Source organism: Lethenteron reissneri, chromosome 22 (genome assembly GCF_015708825.2).
Source record: "Lethenteron reissneri isolate LAM-NWPU_2019-01 chromosome 22, ASM1570882v1, whole genome shotgun sequence".
NCBI lineage: Eukaryota > Metazoa > Chordata > Hyperoartia > Petromyzontiformes > Petromyzontidae > Lethenteron > Lethenteron reissneri.
This window is the reverse complement of record NC_083800.1, coordinates 5,072,545-5,096,487: the sequence shown is the minus strand read 5'-3', so window position 1 is coordinate 5,096,487 and position 23,943 is coordinate 5,072,545. Positions and strand designations below refer to the sequence as shown.

Sequence of the window (23,943 nt, the reverse complement as noted above, 5' to 3'; positions counted from 1 at the left end):
TATATTCAATTTCTATGCACACTACTACATGATGAGCGTTTTGTACGTGTCATTACGTATCCTCCACATGCTGTTATCGTTTTAATATCTGCATACATTTGGTTAATATGGAATAGTTGCAAAATAAAAGCAGTTCATTGCTAAGTACGCGGAACATTTGCAGAATTCTTGTTTTACATATTGCTCCTTAGAATAGTATAGCTTGCCAAATATATACAGTTATGAGTAATGCAGCATTGGGTATGATATAAATATATTCAAATGGGTTTCCATACCTGATATTAGATTTCAATTTTATGAAATTATCCTCATTATAGAATCATCTATTACCTTTGAAGAAAGATATTTCATATAGGGTATAAATATATGTAACCGCATTAAATTACAGAACCAATGCCTCCTTTATAATTATCGGACCATTTCATCCTTCAAGCACGGTGCTTTGAGCTACACATTTAGAAAATATAATGCAGCAATCCTTCCGTAATTTTTTATTTGGATAGGTTACTCCGGTTGAGGTGCTCCCCCAGTTCAATTGAAATGGACTGGGTCTGAACTGTTATTCCTCTCGTGGAAAAGGATCCCAACCCTGCTAACCTCATTTTTCGTGCTGACAGACCAGACACCAATTTTTGCAAAGTTCTTACAAAACCCAACTTTATCCCTGGAGGATTGTTCCTTGACAAGGTTACGCTTTCCCTCACTAAGAAATGCTACACAAGTGAAATCTCAAAGTGAAAAGAAAAAAAAGTCACGCCGCTGCCAGACTTGTTAATGTTGCATTTGTGAAGTGCAACGAAATGGTTATGTGTTGAATTGTCTTACAAAAACTATGCAAATTAGTTGTGAAATACGTACATTGGAGCTATAGCTGATCACCATGTTACTCGCAGAAACTTTACATTACATTTGTAAGGTGAATAAAAATAATTTGAAGTGAAATTGTTACAGAAATACATTACGGGTTTTTACAAAAACTCCACAAATTGGATGCTAAACATATGAAATAACAGTTGATTGTATGGCACAAAGCCAATATATAAAGTTTGTTAATATGTCGCAATTTTCTTTGCATCAAAATCTCATTGGTTCGCGTGGAAAGCAAGAATATCTTCCACGCCAAATCGGTGTCGCGCTTAATGGGGCAAACGTTTCTGAGCAGGGATTTCGCTGTGCTCACGCCCGCGTTACTCTCTTCTCAGGGTCCCGTGCGGCATCAAATTCAATACATAATGGAACAGCTGCTGCGCACCGTCATCCGTGCAGTGATCGCTATGGATCGAGAGGCGGACCCCATCGTAAGTACCACTGCGGTCACACCGCTCCGACCTCACGCACCAATGTCGAAGGTGCAGCCCTGCAATTGCCACCAAAGGGGAGCACGAGAGAGCCCCATCCAGAGGGTGCTTGACCTACTCATTCACGCCGGGCAGATGTGTTCGAATACGCGGGAGTTACCCACATTTCCCCCCCAACCCACGCACGACCTGCCGATCGACTCACATCGTGCACCTAATTTAGACTGCCCGGTGGACAGATGTGACGGAGGAGAGGGGGGCATAGGGAAGGGGGGGTGTAGGGGGGGTTAATACACTTGCCCGTTGTTTCAATTGCAATAAAATCTGTAAATGATGGGAAAACTGCATCACAGCAGAAATAGTTGGTCACATTTGTGCACATTTGTTGTGATGATGGCCTAAGACAAGGTGACAACATTGCTCTTCTTCAGGAAATGCTCATGGTTTTCTTTTGCATTTGTACTCGGGATGTGTGCTTGTTCAAAAGTTCCGTTTCAACTGCCGCGCCGGGAGATCGAATTTAACCGGTGACCCCAAATAATAAAAATAATAATGTACCATTGTAAGGCGCATTTCACCCGTAGATCTCAATGCTCCGTTGCAACCTATGGATTGCAATCTGCCCGTGTGCTAGACCATCACACCAGTACAGCATTATGAATACATTTATTCTAAGGGAACTTGTGCATGCAGAGTTTTTGCCTTATAAGCAAGGAGCAACTGCTCCATTTAGCATGACAAATTTAATTCCCTTCCACCACGCAGTCTTGAAAGACGTTACCTCCATACACACTCAATGGATTAATGTTTTGTCCCGACATAGCGTAATACAATGTGTGTGCTGCGCCAATATATATAACAAATGCCTTGGCTGGCAAGTGACGATACGTACCAGACCTATAATGATTTTCCCTCTTGCAAATTCATCAATTGTCATGATTAGGAGGTTGCAATTTCATTAAGGAATATTCTTTTTTTTTTTGAAATGTGGTGCACTGTATTGCATCTCGTGGCCGAAGTGGTCATACAAACGAATCATATGCAATGTATCCTCATCATCGTCAGCAATGGTCAATTCACTGCAGGATAAACATCTCTCCAAGCTGCTGCCATCACTCACAATCTTCAAGTGCAATGATCCACCCAACACCAAGTGACGCTACCTGATATTAATAAAAATGTGTCCACGCACACACTATTCGATGCATATATTGTGAGCCTAAGAATTGATTTTGATGGATGCAATGATGCAACATTACACCCCTAATAGAAACAGTACATGAGAACGAAAAACATATTCTGGTGAAATATTCGTGGCAGTAATAGTGTGAAACTGAAGAGGCAATTGTTCAATCTACTTCTAAGGCATTCGTCACATCAGCCCTGATCTAATGATGAAGGCCTCCGCAAACCATCACCTTCTCTCACAGTTCCAAGATGTAACAATCCAACTAGCTGCTGCATACGAGCTGATTGAATTGATCTATCTCTGCAGAGGATGTCCTCTCGGGCATACTTTTTTCGTTCGTGTGTTTCATCGCTCCAAAGGTTTTGTAGTTATAAAGTTATTTTCAACAGAGAGAACAAACTCTTAAATCACCCAGAAGTGGGTTGTAAGCTCTTATGCATTTCCTTCTCGATCCTACGCATTTCACTATACATTTCCAAACATTCGTTTAACATATACTAAGTATAAATTAACCTCGGAATAAAATGACATTTTACAAGCGACAGCAAAGTCCAGGTTAAGAGGTCATCATACAATCCCATTGATGTCACCACACCATTGCTCTCCACTTTCTACTAGATACTGTAGCCGTTGTAAAGTGGACATCAGACAGACCTCCAAGGTCCACTCTTAGGGGTTCATCGCCAGAATGTGGCTCCAGGTCTTCTCCTTGGCTGCTGATATGCTAGGTGCCCACTCCAAAACCCGTGTCAGTAGCCTGCTGTCCTCCATCCTGCACACATGTTCCACTCATTGCGTCCTCCATTTCCTGATTGACATTGTTCTGCCCCGTAAGTGTTCAGTCCATAAGATGGGGTTGATTAATTCGTATACCACTTTGTGGGGAACGGTGGTTGTCCTATGGATGGACTCGCCCCCCACCATAGGAATGTGGAGTTCCCACCACTGTCTCAGGGCTGTAAACAGGACGTGAGCACTGCCTCAATGTTCATATGAGTAGGAAATCACATCTGGCAATAGCTTTTTTCGTCGAATTTGAACTCCCAAGTTGCTTCCGCTATACTTTCATGAAATTATGAAGGTTATACGCATGCACCTGCATGCAAGAGCCAAAAGGGACAATACATAAAATAAGTAAGTTGCAGAAATCAGATAATTAAGTTGTTGAGTAATGTGTAGAATTTCTTGAAAGTTCATTATTTATAATTTAATGTAAAGCTATACTTATCGTAGTATGCTTAATGAATGTACCATGATAGCATCGGAACGTTAATCTGACATGGAATGCATGTTGTGTTATTTTACTGCCTGAACGAAATTATCACCTACGTTTGCAATTTCCCGTACTTCAAGTCTGACTTAGTAGACTATTTTGAGATCGTAACTGTGTGCTTATTACCAAACGTGCCACATTTTTTTTGATTATTTTAAAGAATAAAAACCGTTTCACCTCCCAAGCAACAACAAAAACAAACGCAAAGAAAACAAGCATCTGACCGAAAAGCGTCAGGATGTCCCCACAGTGAAAACCCACATGGGGTGTTTTCTGTGACCAAGAACGAATGAAATAAAACACAAGTGAGATCGAAGCATTATCTTTGGAAATGATCTACGCTTGACGTAGATCTTCGTGAAAACACAACCAAAGCAATATTTTATCGTTTCAACATTGCCATTTATTTTCACCCTGAAGAAAAGCAGTAGAGGTTAAATTCCAGCAAATTGTGTTATTTTCCAATCTAGGTGTTGCTTTCCCGCATAGACAAAGACAGAGGTAAGAGAATACTTATTATGCTGTTCATTCTTCCCATCCACCTCTCACCCTGACCACTGCAATATGCCCTCTGACACCCACCAGATGGCTTGTCTCAATGTGTACCCTAAGCCTGAAGGAGCAAGAGATCATTGGGACGAGTGTCACCCACTTTCTTGTCAGCCTAAGCAGAAGTTATCTACTTTATATTCAAATGCACGTTGTCTTTTATTTAGCCAGCCAAGAACCCGATGAGATTAATGTACTTGGTCAAGTGGCAAGTATGCTGACATAAATGCATGCACTGGTGGATCAAATTTCACCTCAGCAATTCATTATTAGACACAGGCCCCTTCAGACGCATAACATTTTAGTGCGCAGACATAACTGTAAAACATTACTTAGCTTGGATTTTAGTTTTACTAGAACACGATTTATTGTTCACCTGGTCGAATTATGAGTATATCCCTTACCTTACGACATTCAGTAGCATTGCCTTTTTATATATTTTCTAATATTTAAAACGTGTCAGCCCACCGGTGCAATGCCCTTGCCTCCCATCCTTGTACCCGGTGTTTCTTTCTATTTATACTTCAGGAGCCACCACTGACATGTCTTGGTCACATTTACATATTTTGTTGCCCTGTGACTTTTGCAGTCTCAGCATTTGCCTATTTTCCTTTTTGAACAATGGCAACTTACGAGCCGTTGCAATAGATTTCGAAGTTATATTGAAATTCCTGCCAGCTGTGATTGTCCATGTCAATATATACCTATGTGAACGTTTCCCACGAACTGTATACAACGTAACGCCAGAAGCTTGCACTGAGTGCAACTACAGCATGGTCAGCTGTTAAAATCACTCTAATGGGACTATGCGTGTGTGTGGCTAAAGCTTTTTGGCTTTGCAAAGTACAATTTTTGCTGCACAATGCCAAATTGGGCAGGGATTACATCATCCCTCCAACATGCAATTAATTCATCACAGAGGGTTTTTTTGTGGGTTAGATCGTGTAAATATAAATGTGTCGTTAAACCCGCCACCATCCGACACAGCAATTAACATACTTCAATATGAGCAGCGATGCAACACAGATCGTAAGATTAATGTTTTTTTGGACAAAACTAAATCTATATATGTTCCGTAAGCTATGTCAAACACACGGTAAAACCATTTGCTTGACCCTCGAAGTATCCAACAAAATTTTAAAGCGTCTAAATCATGGCTTCAAAGCATTTATCTAGGATTGCCAAAATGAGCAAATTAACTCAAGACACCAACTTAGAAGAACATTTTTTTCAAGGTAAAGAGGTTAAGCGTGCTTTTGGACATCTTGCTGAACACACCATCTTACTCGGCATGAAGTACAAGATTCATCACTTATTCCCTAGGGCCACTTTTACACAGCGCTCACTTTCTGGACCCACAAGGTTACGGTATCTTTGAGAGCAAAATATGTTTCGCTGCGAGCTGTGTTCTTTTACGAATGTATCCGCCAAGCAATACTTTCTTGGTAGTGGGACTCTGCATGGTAGCCACGAGCAGATGGCTCAAGATTGGTTTGTGACTGAGAGGAAGATCGTAAAATATAATAATGAAAAAAGTTACGATTTTATCTGCAACTGGTGAGAAAGAAAAGTGTGTGCGTGTGTGTGTAGTAGTATGTGTGGGGAGCGGTAGTGTAGTGGCTAGCGCTCAGCACCAGCAAAGACTATTTGAACTGGTCCTGGGCCTCTCCTAGTTCGATTCAGCCTCAAATTAGTACTTGGTGCGGTGTATAAACATCTCCACTCGGGAGACAAAGGCGGTCGGGCGTGGTGCTGGCCACCCACCCCCTCGTGCACCATTCCGGCCTTCATAGCCTGTTACAGGCTATACGGAGGGATCTTTGTAATTGTTAGTATGTGTAGCGGTGACCCAACAAATAAATACCCAGTGACATGGGAATCAAACTTGGCGATTTCTGGCCATGTACAAAACTAGTGCTATCAGAAGATATGGATGGCTATGTTGGTCAAGGTGAAAGTTAAAGGTGCAGCCCTGCAATTACTTTCTCACGCCACTGCTGGTGAAAGTGCCTCCACTAGAGGGAGCTCTAGTGACCTACCTATTCGTCGTACACTTCCAACCTGGCAAGATGTCTTGTCAAGAGGTTGGGAGTACCCATACGTTACCCGACCACACGCAAACTTGCCAAATGAGTAACTGTGGGTCGCACGGTTGGCTACGTACGGCGCGAAAGAAGTTAAACATACAACATACACACTCCAGGGTGGACAAAGCCGGGGGGGGGGGGGGGGGAGGATTTGAGAAACTGGTTCCATTATTTCAACTGCTCTATCGAACCTCTTACAATTCTCGTGTGTTAACCATTACACCATGGCAGCAAACCTTTCCTATGTTGATTCCGTCTAAAATAAGTACTCTCAGCACGACTGGCTCTTTCAGTGTGCAAAGCTAAATATGGAATTATTAATAAATAATGACCAGGCATGAAGTCTGTCTAATATATATGTCCACTGACCTACTGGTATATTGGACCAGTGTTTTCCAATCGAGTGTGTTTAAACAGGCAAACTCTGGACTGGTTTTGACCTTCATGATTTCATCAGCAGAGTCAAGCCCAACATTCACCCTTCACAATGGGGTTTTGGTCAATGCAAAAACAGCAACTATGTTTAAAACCCACCGTGCACTGCGATGGGAAATCATAGGTAATGCTGGTATTTTTATTTTCTCACATATATATAAATCCATACTTTGCACTTCTATTTAATTTGGAGTAAATTGGTTCTGACCTGGAAGGGTGGAGTCTGGAAAAGCACTGTATTGCCTTCAGCAGGATCAAATGTAAACATGCACATGCAGGAATAAGCACAGAGAATATTATGAAAAACAAACTATGCGAGAAGGCTTGATCAAATACATCACTGACACCGTATTTATGAACATGTGTGTTGGAGTTTAGTGTTTGAATGTGACTTTTCATTTGTGTATCTGTCTTGAGACCATACAAGAATTATTATTCTGCGCTTGAATCCTCAACTACAAAGATGACTCGGGTGAACAAGAGAAATACATCCAGAATTTTTTAGGGGAATGTTTTTGTCGCATTCTGGCATAGGAACTCAAAACCTGCAGCCAAGAAACCGTTTACTATCTCTCTCTATGTGGTATTTGCAAAATAGAGGGCATTGGCATACATATATTGGACAGCAAGCAAATTGGACAAAATTACGGTTTTCCAAATTGCGATTATTTAATAAAAAAAATTCCCCCATTAAATGTGGTAAAGGAAAAGATAATGTCTATAAACCGTGTCCCAGATTTATATTGTAAAAAGTAAATTTACAAATAATTAACTAAGCCCAGTAGTATTTTGCTGAATGAAGAGTATGATAAGATGAGAATATGAACAACACATTGAGTGACGTTGAAAAAGTAGAGATTTCCATACATATCCTGCCTTCGCTGTATAATGTAGTTTTTATTTATATTTCTGTCTTTGCGAAGCTCCTTTCAGTACATCATAATTTTTCAGTCCAACACGGCATATCTTGATTTATCTGGATTTTTCCTACAGTTACGTAAACGAAACCAACTCTTACCCAATTCTCTCAAAATATAAATAAATATATGTCCTAATTTTTTGTTTTATATCAAAGGGTGGCGCACAGTTATGTGAACTTAGTAACTCGAGTTTGACTCCTGGTCACGGCTAACATCAGTGATAAGTGGTAACTGAAATCGGTCTTGGGCCCTTCCTCTTCGGCAACCTGCATTGACCAGTGTGGTGAAGTATAGTCAAACACATGGTATTGACCAATATGACAATGGGAAGCCTCCATTCAGCAGTGGGTTAATGAAAGGCTGTAAACTGTATTATTATTTGTTCATATTCATGTCATGCATTCACTGTGCGGCCTGACTATATATACTGCATACCCAGTATCTGTAGTCCATATACAGTCTATGCACTGGAAAAGTCTGCAGATAACGACACATCGTCATGAGGTTCTTCATAAACAGTATCCCATTAAATGAAGTACCCCACGATTCTCGCTGTAATGAAAGACAACGTTGTGCTTTATCACGGTTACATTAATTCACCACTTTCAACAAACAGACAACATACACAATAGTTTCCCCCAAATAAGCGATTTCCTGCAAACATGAGGGCTTAGGCAGGACTGTTCTTCTGTTTACAAACCTACGTCAGTGGTGGAAATTCCACGTTCGTATGGCGGGGGCGAGTCTATCCATAGGGTTGATTTCTGCACAAAGTGGTACTAAATTGATAGACCCCAGAGGGATGGGCTGAGTCAACCTCCAACCAAGATTTTATCTCGCAACTTTACAGTTGCAAGCCACTTGCCCTACTGCCGGCGTGATACCGTCTTGTTCATATATATTGAAAGTCTAATTGTTACATATATGTGGCAAAATTCTCTCTTTGTCAACATACAACTTATATGATGTAAAGAGTTCCAAGAAAGCACTGTCTATCAAGCGTCTCCTGATTTTTCTGCAGCAATTTATATTTGTGTTTCATTGTCATATCTCAAACTGAAAAAAGCATTTTTGAGCAGCAATTACGATATGTGTGGATTTGTCTTCACGCATTGGCCCTTTAGACAAATGGAAAATAGATTTAGCTATTTTTCCATGCCAAAACATTGATTTCTCGTGGAGTAAATGCTCGAGTTTGGTACATGTGGTAGCCATAACTCACCGAGTATTTGCAGGATTTTTCTGCAGTGTTAGCAGCGGTGCCGCGGATGCCTTTGAACAAATTGCAGGGTGCAGAAATAGCCTCTGAAATACGCGACACATTCCCTTAAGTAGCCTCGCATCTAATCATGTTATTAGACTATTAATATAATAACTGTAACGTTAAAATAAAACCGAATGATAATCGCCTAAATGTCACTTTACAATAGTTGTGCTGTCTGTGTCGGGTAGCACCTAGGCATTTTGTATTAGCTTCGGAAATATAACGGGATCATACATTTCCAGTACGGTGCATTGACGAATTCTGTACGGACACACGCTGCGATGATATTGTACACGTGTGTATATGTGCACTGCTGGATAAGGCCCCCCCCCCCCTACTGTGTGGTTCCTGGGGGGTTATTGTTTGGCCATACTTGAACAAACGTATCAGCGCTGTGTGGTGAAGTTATGCAATGCAGATGTTGGAGAATAGAAATACAGTTTGAAATGTATTTTCCTGCACTGCCCTTCACTGCGTGCAATGTAGCCGCACAGCCACCTATGCTAACCTGGTGGTCCCTCCATCCAAGAACTATCCAGGCTGAAGACTGCTTAGCTTCTGAGATGGAATGGGCTGAGTCAACCCCCAACCATTCTGGCGAATTGCCCGATGATGCTGGATGCAATTACCAGCGAAACGTCGTACTCAAAAATGTTGAATGTTGTGGCTTCACGCTTCAACACACCGGTGGGCTGAAGTAGTGAACTATTTGTCTTTTGTCAACATGACACTTTTTTGCTGATTGGCCGTGTCGGGTGGTGGAGGGTTACGACACATTTATAAATAACGCGATCTAACCCAAAAAGGTTGCTTCTGAGATATGCCTAGATGGGGATGCATTGTATGCAATTTGATCATCGGCATAACGATCTTAAACACGATTAGAGTCAATGTAAAGTGTCAATGCAAAGGACAGAGCTAAGTATTATCTACCTTTCTCTATGCTTTGGTTTTTATTATCTGGTTTATTATTTTAATTTCTGAACAAGCATGTAGAATTACCACACCTCCAATAGGTATTATTCAGTAGGATATATATACAACATTAATATATTCCGAATTTTCTAATACATATACATGCGGAAAATGAAATGTCACATGTTTGTTGTGAAATGGGCAATGAGTGCTTTTTCATTACGCGTGAAGTGATGTTGATGGTTAGCGCTGTAAGATTTGTAGATTAGGCATTCATAGCTACGCTCATGAAAAAAAATCACTCACGACTTTCTCACCTGCTCAATCTGCCCCCTCCTACAAACATTAAGTGAGCAACTCTCTCATCCAATACCCCGCCGTTTGCATCAAGCGGCGACGCGAACACCTCCTGCCCCCTTCTCTTCACTATCCCTTGCTCTTTCAGGCTAGCTGTCATTCTTGTCTTCATATCCTCTCCACCATTCATCAGAGCTTCTCATCCCAATCTGCTTCTCCACTCACCGCCCCCCCCTCCACCAGCCCCGACACCAGATCACTGCCTCCCACAAAACTGTCCCTTCATACGACCTCCTACGCACCGTCATTTCCCTGCCACCTCTGCTTAATATTGTGAATGAGAGAAACTTTATCCGTACTCGTAAATGTAGCTTCACCCATGGGGAGGGAGTCCATTTGACCCCGTGACATTGTCTGCTCATTATGTGGGGAGCACATTTATTATGGATTCTTGTGTAGCAATACAGCATTTTATTTAGATCGGTGACGTATATATCTTAACCTATTGTCTTATGTACAGACTACCCTCTGTTGCAGAAGTAGGGATTAATCAGAATCATGGGAAAAACAACCCTGAGTCTTGATACAAAGATTGTTTTTGTGCTACGCTCGTTCTCGCATGATGGGTGCACGTTGCTCCTGTTACTTTACCACATTTGATTTTTGTTCAGCAAGTAATTTGCTTTTGTAATACTCTGGCTAATGTATGATATTTCACTTGTGTAAACATTGCAAGAATGTATTCAACAAATATGAATACCGAAGTGGTACGGTCATTGCTACAGTAAAATAGGCATATAATGCACTTGCAAATAATTTGCACGCAGAATATTAATGACTTGATTTACACTTGCAGAATTAATTAAAATTCATATTAATTTCACATGTTGGGGCAATTGTGCCATTTTCCTAAAAACAGTAATTTGTTACTCCTAGAGCTTAATTTCACGTGGAATTTTTTCCGAGCCCCCCCACCTCAACCCCCCTCCCCTCCAGACAGCTTCAGCTGAAATTAAGCCCTGGTTACATGCAATGGAACACTGAAGAAAATGTGGCTGCAGGACACACTTAAAAAAACATACAAGCCTGAAGCTCATGCTTTTGTTTTACGTCCCATTCAGCATTTCTAGAAATAGCAAGAAATACTGCACCATTACTACCACACATACAAACTGAGTAATCGCTTTTCACGCTTCTGTGCTTGCAATTCATTAGTTTCTTGCACACACACACTACCACTGCCATGCTTTGCTTACTGCATAACAATGCATTACAGAGGAAGTGTCAGAACACGCAATAACTTTTGGCTACGAAGCATGACACGAAGAATAAGTTGACACTTTACCTGAATTATTTTCTGCAAGTTCTTTAAAAAAACGTGCATGTTTGTCTATAATTTTTTTTAGACCTTTCCAGGACTTATTTTCAGTAAGACGGCAATATATGAGTTGGTAATATTAATTGATGTTTCATTATGAAATACTGTTGTTATTATTATCGCAGTTCTAAACCTTGTATTTTGGGTTAATTTTATTCTTGGTAAATTCTAGAATTATAATTTTGGACAGATCTTTACCAGTGAACAATTAGCATATGACAGTTAAATAAACATGCCTTTTAAAAATGTGCGACATTGCTACAACCATCTTCAAGAATAACAAAAGGTTGTATATGTCAATGTATGTGTTAGTATAAGCAAACATTAGTCACCAACGGAAAGGATGAGACATTAATCACAGAAAATAGTTGTATAGTTTCAATACGAACTAGTATTTCACGTACACAAATGGTGAAATCTGAAACTTTGAGCATACTTTCCACAAAATATAGTATTTTCTTATGCATTAATTAGTTTTTTTATGCGTAATTCTTACCACAATCGTCGCTTTGAGGTATGCTAAAACTGGGCATGCATGGTCTTAATACTCTTGTTTAGTGTGAACTCATTGAAATTAAAATTGGAAACAATAGCTGTGTTTCTGCGGCGTAACCTTGGGAGTTTGTTGAGAGTTTGTCAGTCAAAAAATATTGCGCTGAATTTCATTTCATGCCTTCAACGTGTGGACTGATGTTCAATCTGGCTGTGCCGAGTTGTGCAATGGTCTCAGCCATCAATAAGGCAACACGGAGGGGTCAGGTTGACCGTTTTTTTTTCATGAAAACGAAATGATTTGGTTGGGTGGAAATAATTCACCATGTTTAATGAAATGTGCTGCTCCCTTTTTTTTCTGAAACAAACATGAAATTCAATCTAAAGAGAAATGCCGAAATGTATACAGCAGGGTACAGTGAGCTATTGCTCTCTATGTTTTCTCATTGTTTATTGATGAAGACCTGTCGCTTACAAAAATCAGCAATGATTCCAGAATCCGGCATGCTTTATTGGACTCCCCATATTGTCCCTCGCCTATTGATCACCACTCTTTGTCTTTTAAATAATTTCCTTCAATCCATAACACAAGCAGACCGTCATGTTTTAATCTCGTGTTTTATTTCACCTCTCTCAATTTTTAGCAGGTGGGAAGAAAGAAAAAAACACGAATTAATCTCAATAGTTGCCAATTTTAGACGTAACCAAATTTTAGTCCAATCCGTATAAATGTGCGGTCGCGGCGTTGACATGTATAATTTGGCAGCGCGTAATTCATGTCAGCGTGTAAAAACCAGGTCTCTATTATTCCACTAACACAATTTGTGACCGTTCTACGCGCAGGTAATGTCACACAAGTCCACCTGAGCATGTTTCAAACCCAGATTAGCTTGCTAATTTGCAGCATTACATTCCTGGCGGGGTGTGTAGAAACCTAACAGCTTATGGTAATCATGGAACGTCTGGAATAGAAATGTTTCGCTTTGCACTGTTCACACTTCATTAACAGTTTTAGTTGGTGTGATTCGTAAAGATATTATAAATATTTCCCCATCCAAAAATAATTGATCTTTTTAACCAGTTCCATTTTCTTCATGTTATTATTAAGTACAAACTGCTCGATTGAAAAGATTTTAGCTTTTTCATGAGTAATATATTTTCTTAATCAGTATAAATTGGTTCATAGTTAATAACATTTCACATTAAGTCTCCAAATATCACGTCATAATCCAAATTATAAACTAGTGTTTCAAATTGGAACATTCACGGTTAACAAATATACAAGAAAATCTGGGATGAGTTTGAAATTAAAACATTTTGGAATTAATATTTTCGTTTTTTTTCTCGTGATTTTCACGTCATTTATGTTGTTAGGAATTAATGTATTATCACGTTCACACACGTCACATCACTCGACACCACGTGACACCAGTTTGGTGGAAAACAGCAGAATTGATGTCATGTTAGTAACGTCACTTCCCTTTGCGGAGAGAATTGGAACACATTTTTTCTTGGGATTATCTGATATTTTGTATATAGGCTTGATTTTGAGATTTATTTTATATAGATGAACCCTCATACAGACATTTGAAGTGTTATTCCCAAAGGCCCTGAAGATAAAGTGGGCAATCCCACCTCTTCCAAGACATCTGGCCAGCGTAGGAGAGTAGGCCAACTTCCCTCTAGAGCTTTCTCTAGTGGAGACCATTCTGCCAGCACAACGGCACAAGCAAGCAATCACAGAGCTGCACCTTAACCTACCTTTAGGACCTACCTTCTCTCAGACGACAAACCCAAGCGGCGGGCTCCCGATAACTAATGTAGCAAGTTAGTGTACCACTAATAATTTTAACTTAAGCTCCAACTTGAAGTTTGTCTATGACCCATCAGCATGAGAAATCACTGAAGTGACAAAACACATTTGGGAAGAAAAAAAAACAAATTACTCCAAACTTTGTATGGAAAATTTACTATAATTTATAATTCACTGCATGTTACAATGAATAATGTATAATTTAATGGCAATATATAAACGAGGTGATATTTTATGTTCTTGATTACAGTATATATATTTTTTTCACGCAACAACAGTACAAGTTTTAAAAAGCAAGTCAATAATAAATAAATACTTTCACAATTTTAAATATAGTTTTGTTAAACTATGGGTGATTTGTATTTTTTAAAAACAATAAATAATTATATACCGTTTCATTTTAGCGTGATTGTCATACGACAATAAATAAGTATAATTAAATATGCCGACAAAACGTTGTGGACACAATAAAGTCTATTTGTTAAGTTGCAATGATTTATTATGGTACGGTATTGTAATATCATATTCATAATGAGATGATATTTCATTGACAAAATATTTCCGTGGCAAAAATATTCACACCATCCTGTTGCAGTCCAAACACTTCACGCAATAAACACAAATTCACAAGAGGTTTTGCATTTACATCAGTTGCATGTCCAGGGATTGTGAAGCAAGGTGGTGGGTGGGAGGAGCAATGGGGAGGGTAAGTGGCACGTATGGCAGGGACGTGACGTTTCAGTGGCATTACTTGGCAAACGTGGGGAACATCTGAGCATGCTGCCAAATAATGGCACCTCTGTGTAAATCCATCAGGAGGGTTCAAAGTTTGCTTCTTTCCTTCCTTGTTTTCTGAGCTGTCTCTCCAGTTCGGTCTCAGCAGGTAACCCATGGCAGCACACTTGTAAACAGGCTAAAAATTAGGTGTCATGTCTCACTCCGTATGCGACATGTTCGTGACAATGTTATACGCATATAAAATTAACCATTATCTATGTTAAAGTCTAGCAGTCATGCTTGATAGGCACTACTTCATCTTCAAGGTGCTGTGCGATGAAAATATTCATACGGTATGCATGCCATTAGTTGGCCAACTTTGTTACCGTTGTTTTTGCTTACTTTTTTTGGCAAGAAAATAAATCCTGTTTAAACCATTCTGTAATGCACCTATTATTACAAGCAGGTATCAATGGCCTATTCCGAATGTTGAAAGAGAAGTCTTAACAGATTGCAATAAGTATTTTGTTTGTCCATCAACAACGCACTGTACGTTTCTTCCCACGCTCATGATCAACCGCCATTGTACCGTTATAAAATGTTCCATACAGCACTACCGTATGCGCACATTTGGGCAGTGTTCAGTGGACGCGGTTTTCCTTCCTGTCCGTCCCAAAACACAGTAGGTCAACAAAAAAATGCTGGTTCATTGGAGCCCTCCCTGTGCTTTTACGAGTGTCCATAGCAGTGCGAGAAAAAGAGCACTGTCAGAGAAACCAGAAGCAGCCCTTTTTCTCCCTCTTGCCCAGTGGCCTGAGGGCCTTCTGCTGAACAGGGCTCGGTGGGGACTCTGGTGCCTTGACCTCAGGACTGGGCGGTGGCGGTGGCTGAGTGTCGACCACCTCATCCTGGGGAGTGGTACCAGGGCACGGTGTCTCCTTCGGCTTCAGTTGCCTGTGGATCTTGTCCTCCTGCTGCTTAAAGTCGTGTTCGACGCTGTTGAGACAAAAGCGGTGGTGAGATAGACATTTGGCGCGTGGAACCGAACGATGAGTTTCGAGACAATAACGCTTTTTTTAGAGCATTTAACGGGACCCAAATTACGTTCGTGAGCAACCGTAACGTAACGAATGTCTCAAGAGTGCAGAATGAACACATTACACACAATGGAGTGCTGTTGCCACAATATCATTTGGTAACATGGCAGTGGTGTCCATCTTCTTGGTTCTTTCGGTAAAGTCATGTAGAATGGAAATAATAAAAATAATAAAATAAAACATAATAAAATAATTCTCCCGACGTTTCGGCCACAACGCAAGCAGCCGTCATCAGGTGAAGACCAGCGTCTCCCCGACAGACCTGGTCTTCACCTAATGACGGCTGCTTGCGTTGTGACCGAAACGTCGTGAGAATTATTTTATTATGCTTTATTTTATTACTTTTATTGTTTCCATTCTACGTGACTTTACCGAAAGAACCAAGAAGATGAATCCCTGCAGTCACGAAAGCTTTAAATCGAAATGGCAGTGGTGGTTTAACAGGCCTGGCATTGCTGATGAGACACAGAATCTTGAAACCGGTATAGGTTTTAACACGTAGGCTTTTGCAATCAATGTTACGCTTCATAAATGTTGCGAGAATACTCTCCAACACACCGGTGCTGGTGATGCATTCATAAATTGGCACGTTTATTCAGGTGGCTACTTTTTTGATCAGCTGCGTTGGGTGGAGGTGGGTTTATGACACGCCTTTTATTTACACGGTCTGACCAGGGGCGGTTTCTTCATTAGGGCGATTGGGCGACGCACCACCAATGTCATTCAACCACAGAGTCACGCTAGCCGTCACTGCAGCCTCTGGATATAGTCCAATCAGCGTCATGCTACGTTCTGTGGAGTACCGCCTCTTTTAGGCGATTTCCCTCCAGCTGAGAATCGCCCCGAGTGGCCCCATAGACTTACATTCAAAGATGTTTTTTTTCGAACGGGGGCACTGCAATGCATTCTCTATGGCTTCCGGGAGGGCTTGCCCTAACGTGCTTACGTCATCATACGTGCTTACGTCATCATACGTGCTTACGTCATCATACGTAAGCACGTGTCATCCAACAATATAATTTGTCGCCACCTAGTGGAATCTTTAATAAAAGAAACTTGAGTGGTTTGTTTTAATAGTGAGTATAGAAACAAACAAGATGTATTGTAAGAGTCACTTTATTTTTCATTAATATTAAAGAAGTGAAGTTGCCTTTCCATGCTTAAGCTGTTAATTTATCAATTGCATGGGTGGACCTTATCCTTATCAATCATCCAGACATTTGCCCCCCCCCTGAGAGATTTTGCAGGAGCCGCTACTGGGTCTGACCCACATTCTACAGACAAACAAATGCTGCTAAATAATATCGATGGACAAAAAATATTTAAAAAAATAATGAGACACGAGTGTGAGTTTTAAAAATGCAGTAAAGTGGTAAGCATAGCATACTATGGGCAGATGACCATAACAGCTTTAAGTAACTTTTGCAATTATTATTTAGAGGCAATTTGAGGTCAAATGGGTTAATTGCTGTCTGTTTACACACAGGCATAGAGCACAGGGGTAATTTACGAGTGGAGCTGTGAGTGTGCCTGCCACCCTCAACTCTGCCACCTCCCTATTTCACACTATATCCTTTGTCGCCAATTATCACCGCATACACAGCACAGAAGAGCATGTCACACATTTGCACCATTTCAAATCAAATGGGATTCACGAGACATTCTGTTGCAAGGTGTTATATATAGTTTTGTTAATTTTGATTGTTATTACTTGTAGACAGAGTAAGGTTTGTGACAAGATATTAACATACCTGGAAATGTGACGGGGCATGATTTATACCACCCACCCATGATGTGTTTTCAATGTTATAGGGCAGGTCTTATGTGGCAAATTCTCATGTAGTATGTTTGTTTTTCATACTTGATATCATCATCCATCACCCATGATTATATGAAATTATCGTTGAACATAGTATCGATAAAAGCAACACATCCTTAGAAAATGCTGCTGAGCATGTAACCCAATGCCAACTTCTGATACAAGCACACTACTTTGGATATAAGCACACTGTCCTCCCTCACAAGGGGTGTGCTTGTATCCAGCTTCTACTTCATGGGAAGTGGTGGGGCAGTGGTTAGTGCACTGCGCTGTGAACCTGGCGACCTAACTTAATTCCTTGCCACGTCTCACATCTGAACTGGTCCTGGGCCCCTTTTCTCACCAACCCACATTGACCAGTGTGGTGAAGTATGGTCAAACAACCCTCATGACCAACATGGCTATGAGAAAGTCTTCATCCGGCAGTGGCTTGACAAAGGGTTGTACATGTATATTTATTTCCTTTTGGAAATGTATTCAACAATAATTAGCAACGGCTGCATCTTTTTCACATTTCAAGTGTGTTTTTTGGTTATGGAAAAAGTTCTCGATTTCAAATGTATATGTACAAAAATATTAATGGACCTCAAAAGGAACATGTTTCTCACGAGGCATTTTTTATAGACATTAACAAAATACATATCATTCTTTTGAGACTGTGCAAGTTTAATGTAATATCCTAGCATCGTTTAATTGAATCAGAATAATGTAAAATAAAAATATAAATCCATACCAGAAGTTTTTTTTGGGTTAGATCGCGTAAATATATAAATGTGTTGTTAAAACCCGCCACCACCCGACACAGCCAACTAGTAAGTGTTGTCACGTAAACAGAACATGCCAATTCGTCACTAGTAGAGTACACCGGTGTGTTGGAGAGCCAAGCCACAACATTTACAATCTGAGTACGACGTTTCGCCAGTAATTAAAATTAGCTTCATCAGGCAACAGCCAGATTTGTGAAGTCTAACTGTTTGGTTCCTTATATAGAGGCGTAGATGTGGTAACCACACTTTCTTTTCGTTCACATAAAGTCCTAAAAAAACGACATGAATCAAAATTTACATGTATTTGTACTAAAGTAATACAAAAATTACTACTAAATATTTAGACAGCAAGGCGCGCTACCACAGGCAGGACTGGCCACAGCGGACCGAGTTCTCTGTGGGGAGGAACAACGTCAAGTGGGAGCCACTGGTGGACCCCCGGAAGGTGCTGATGCCACCACTGCACATCAAATTGGGCCTTATGAAACAATTTGTCAGAGCTGTAGATAAGGAGTCGGCAGCCTTCAAGTACCTTCAAGATTTCTTCCCTAATCTGTCTGAGGCAAAGGTCAAAGTCGGTGTCTTCGTCGGACCACAGATAAAGAAGATCCTGGAGTGCAATAAATTCCCCAAGAAGCTCACTAGTAAGGAGCAAGTGGCTTGGGACAGCTTTGTCGAAGTGGTTCGTGGCTTCCTGGGCAATCACAAGGTCGATAACTACGTGGAGCTGGTTGAGACTCTGGTGAAGAACTACGGCACAATGGGCTGTAGTATGTCCCTCAAAGTCCATATCCTTGATGCTCATCTTGATAAATTCAAGGAGAACATGGGAGCGTACTCGGAGGAGCAAGGCGAGTGCTTCCACAAGAATATACTGGACTTTGAACACCACTACAAAGGACAGTATAACGAGAACATGATGGGAGACTACATTTGGGGACTAATTCGTGAAAGTTATTTACAGTATAATCGTAAATCTCGAAAAAGACGCACTTCTAAACCTTTTGTAGTCATTTTTGTATTATTTTAGTATAAATACATGTTATTTTTTATTCATGTTGTTTTTTCTGACTTTATGTGAATGAAAAGACACTAGTTCGCCCGTTTTCTCATTGAAAATAGGTAAATTTCAAAATATCACTGTCCTGGTCACAAAAGCAAAGTTTGTGGGGAATAATAACCAATTTCTATACTTTTAGGCATAAGCAATTACAAAATAACATAGTAATAGGTTTTTACCCTTTCAACTGGTACAAAAACTGACACCTTTATACAAGGCATCATGTTTGCAATAACCACAACGCAAGCAGTCAAAATTATCATCATCAGAGATGTTTCTTTTTGTTTGCATTTTGACTGCTTGTGTTGTGGTTAAAACCTATTACTATATTTTGCCACTGGTAAAGGAGGTCTCATAGTACAAAATAACACTTACTACCCAGGAACAAAAATTGTGTTACATAGTGTTATAAGTTGCCACAATCTTTTTTAGTGATGCCTCTACATGATCGTGCGTAAAATTGTACACTTGAAAAAGTTTCAATAAAATATTGCCTAAACATACCTATGCACAAATACCATCACCACCAAAGTCCTCGCCACCATAAACAAAAGCTTCCATCTTTTTGTTCTTAAAGGGGTAAGTGAATTACTTTCAGATCGGCCAGTCGGTGAGCACATATCTTGTATCGTCATCTGCTGTACCACCATCTGTTTGGATGGGTTTATCCATTTCCAATAAATTGCCACCTAGAACATGTTTACGGACCCATTGGTGTTGCAAGGTATTTCGTTTCCCATGCTAGCTTTTAGTTTAATGCATTTATATTGTTATGAATTTCTTTTTTTAACTATACTTTTTTTCAACAACGAGTTTTAGTGTAACTAAATTATTTTCATGTTAAATTAAGGCACACAACATGCTGATGTGCATCACTTTCTTAAATAAGAACCAGTCGTTATGAATGCTGCATTAATCACTGTCTGTTGACCAATAAATAAGCGGCATGGAGATTCACATTCATAATTACAAAGTTCTTCTTGGTTCTTTCGGTAAAGTCACGTAGAAGGGAAGTAATAAAATAATAAAAATAAAACATAATAAAATAATTCTCACGACGTTTCGGCCACAACGCAAGCAGCCGTCCTCAGGTGAAGAACATGTCTGTCGATAAGACAGAGTCCAAATGACACGTTCTTCACCTGAGGACGGCTGCTTGCGTTGTGGCCGAAACGTCGTGAGAATTATTTTATTATGTTTTATTTTTATTATTTTATTACTTCCCTTCTACGTGACTTTACCGAAAGAACCAAGAAGATGAATCCCTGCAGTCACGAAAGCTTTAAATCAAAATTACAAAGTTGTTTATATATATAGCATATTGATGTAGATGCATTTATTAACTTAATTATTATTTCATGTTAGTTTTGTTAAAATAGAATTCCAAAGTATGTATGCATAAAGGCATCAAAATGAACATTTGTGTAAAAATATTCAGCACGAAATGTTTACTCGAGTCTGCTCATGAATACAGATTTTAATAATTTCACTTAACATTTCTTGCCCGTGCATTTGTTAATTTTAAATTTTAAATTCCCATTTCTGCTCTATTTTTTATTAACCTGTGTTTGTGTTGGATGGTTTTATATTTTTAAAACTAGAACATGTATTTCTTTATTTTACCAGATAAGGCCCACTGAGCTATCTATTTCTTTTTCAGAGATGACCAGGCCACAAATGTTAGCTCAGAGAAGTGGCTTATCATGTGGAAATTTAAGGCAGCCAAATACTCTAAGCGTGTGTTTCTAAATATGGAGAGAAAAACCGGAGGACCTGGAAACAATCCACGCAACCACAGGAAGAACGTGCTCACTCCAAATATGCAGGCGTCAGGGTCGTGATTGAACCCACGACCTCCTGGATTCCGGGCTAGGTAGTTAACATATTGCCACTGTCACACCTTTATATTATATGGTTCAACGTAACGAATGTGCATTGAGAAGCCTTTCGGCCCAAAGCAACACTTCAAATGTTAACGACTGTATTCTCAGTATTAGTGGAACAAACCTCAGAATCTTCTTGGTTCTTTCGGTAAAGTCATGTAGAAGGGAAGTAATAAAATAATAAAAATAAAACGTCCTCAGGACGGCTGCTTGCGTTGTGGCCGAAACGTCGTGAGAATTGTTTTATTATGTTTTATTTTTATTATTTTATTACTTCCCTTCTACGTGACATTACCGAAAGAACCAAGAAGATGAATCCCTGCAGTAACGAAAGCTTTAAATCGAAATTAAACCTCAGAATAACAAGATAACTGCATAGCTTTTCATTGGTTCAAAACAATAATGTCAAGGTTGTTATTTAGATAAACCAGTTTGGTATCTGTATATACAGACTTGAAAGGGTACTATAATAGTGCCACATGAGCGATGATTATTATTTCCAATAAGATCTATACTTCATTTTATCTTTATGTGGTTCAAATAACATGATTATTATGAATCAAGGAGAAAGCCTGCCACTAGATTACCTCATAACCAAAGTGTATTGTAAATTATTACGGTGTACAATTTTTTGCGCACCCTATTTTTTTGCATGAATCATTACGAATTAAATGTTGAGTAACCTTTGGTGTGTATACCCGACCAGACTGTAAAACTCTCATCAAACTTGCCACAAGTTGGAGATGCGCCGCAAATTTTCGAAACACCACAATCGGGCAGAAAATACGGCAGTTCAAAAAGTGGTAAAAAAAATAACTTTCGTGGCATCCAGTTCGGGTCAAAGGCAACGGTGTGACGACGGTCCTGCAATGGTTTTCTGAAGCCACCTGCTGGCAGAAAGGCCTCGGCAAGAGGTGAGCTAAAGAGAACCCCATTCAGATTGAATTGGACCTGATTTTACATGCTGGCCGGGCACCTTTCGATGAGTATTCTTTGGATCGTTCGGTAAAGTCACGTAGATAGAAAAAATAAAAGTAAATAAAATAAAACATGACGACGTTCCTCCTGATGACGATCGCTTTGTGTTGTGATCCACGTCACTTTACCGAAAGATCCAAAGAATATGAATTCCTGCAGTCACGAAAGTTAAGTCAAAATGTACCTTTTGATGAGGTTCATGGCGTATATTTTACCCAATTTAACATGCCGTTTTGTAGAAAGGCACACCTTATGGCAAAATAAAAAAATAATAAAATAAGCGACGCATTGCTTAACACATCGGTGCTGGCGTGTGTGATGATCATTTCACAAAGTGATGTGGATTGTAATGGTCTCGTGAGCTTTCTGTGGTCCTGTGACTTCCTAATGAATCCTGAACAGCACCACATATAAGGCTGTTCTCAAACGCATTAATGAGGCTTAGCTCTATTGCATAACAAGAAGGCAGAGCCCAAAGGAATGGCATGCCTCGTGTAATTTGCCTTTTAACATTGGTATTGATTCATTGCATTTAACATATGTTTGCTAGTTAACCTGACCTGAAACATTTTCACTCTTGCTCTGAGTAAAAGCATGTTTACATACACAGCTGTAGTAAGGACTACTACTAAGCTTCTGGAACAAAGGTATATTAAGTATATTACTTGTTAATAGCTCAAAAAGCTTAGCACAATGTTTTGTACATTTTCATAAATATTGAAGAAAGATGGGAATATCTTTTATAACATCACTTGTTAATAGCTCAAAAAGCTTAGCACACGAATATTTTTACAATTTTCATAAGTATTTAAGAAAGATGTGAATATCTTTTTTAACTATTCATGGCTATGTTATTTTACGGTGCACCCAAGTTAGAATGTTTGCACAGAATGACATGATTTAAACTGTTCAGGAAAAATAAGTGGACTTGGGCAGGACACGTCCCTGCAGTGGACAATGGACAACAGTGAAAATAATCACGGACAGGCAGCTGAGGAACGGAATGCATCCGAGGGTTCCGACCACCAAGGAGACAGAATGATGAAATACTTTTATGCGCGGGTCATCATTACATCGCGGGATCACGAGAGGTGGCAGCGGCTTGCGGAGCAAGTCACCCAGCAGTGGATAGACCATGGCTGCTACTGACGATGATGAACAAAAAACAGATTTCATGCTGTTAACAATGAAAAAAACGTTCATTTGTTTGGGCTGTGTGCAAGCCTAATTAGATTCTAGAGTGATAGGTCGATATTTAATTAAAGCCATGGACTAAAGGGCTCTGTAGTATGGTTCCCCCTTGAAGAGTGAAGAACTGTATTATTCACTCCTCCAGTGCTTACACTTATCTGTCATATCATCTGTCTGTCAACTGAAAGGTTTACGGATAGTATGCTAATTTATACTGGCACAAACATGACGAGAGCAGTTACCATCATTAATTTATCATTACCCTCATTAAAATTATATAGGTTGTCCCCTTTTTTCTGGTAACAAAATAGGTGTTAAGATGTTAGAACACCAAACTGAAACCTTTTACAAGGAATTATGTTGTTTTTATGGCATCGAGATGGTGAGTTGCAGACAATAATTTCAGAAGCAGTGGCTCCAAAATATTGACATTTTAAAAATGTATTTCTGTGCTTCTACGTGCTGAATAGAGCACAGTTAAAAAAAAACATTCCTCATGATTTATTTCTAGCATGTACAAT

The 23,943-nt window shown here is 39.7% G+C and overlaps 3 protein-coding genes across 5 annotated transcripts in view; 1 reads left to right on the top strand and 2 right to left on the bottom strand.

The window, feature by feature from the left end:
- The window catches only part of LOC133345555 (conopressin/neurophysin-like), a 559,395-nt gene that overhangs the window by 39,869 nt on the left and 495,583 nt on the right, over positions 1-23,943 (bottom strand). The window lies entirely within an intron of this gene.
- LOC133345551 (dedicator of cytokinesis protein 1-like) overlaps positions 1-23,943 on the top strand; it is a 209,175-nt gene that overhangs the window by 58,944 nt on the left and 126,288 nt on the right. The window contains exon 28 of the mRNA XM_061556432.1: positions 1,203-1,298. Within this exon, the coding sequence (XP_061412416.1) occupies positions 1,203-1,298 (96 nt within the window). The remainder of the gene's footprint in view (positions 1-1,202; positions 1,299-23,943) is intronic.
- The window catches only part of LOC133345554 (inhibitory synaptic factor 2A-like), a 29,540-nt gene continuing 18,419 nt past the window's right edge, over positions 12,823-23,943 (bottom strand). For all 3 annotated transcript variants that reach the window (XM_061556437.1, XM_061556438.1, XM_061556439.1), the window contains one exon: positions 12,823-15,623. In XM_061556437.1, the coding sequence (XP_061412421.1) occupies positions 15,395-15,623 (229 nt within the window). In that variant the 3' untranslated portion in view covers positions 12,823-15,394. The remainder of the gene's footprint in view (positions 15,624-23,943) is intronic.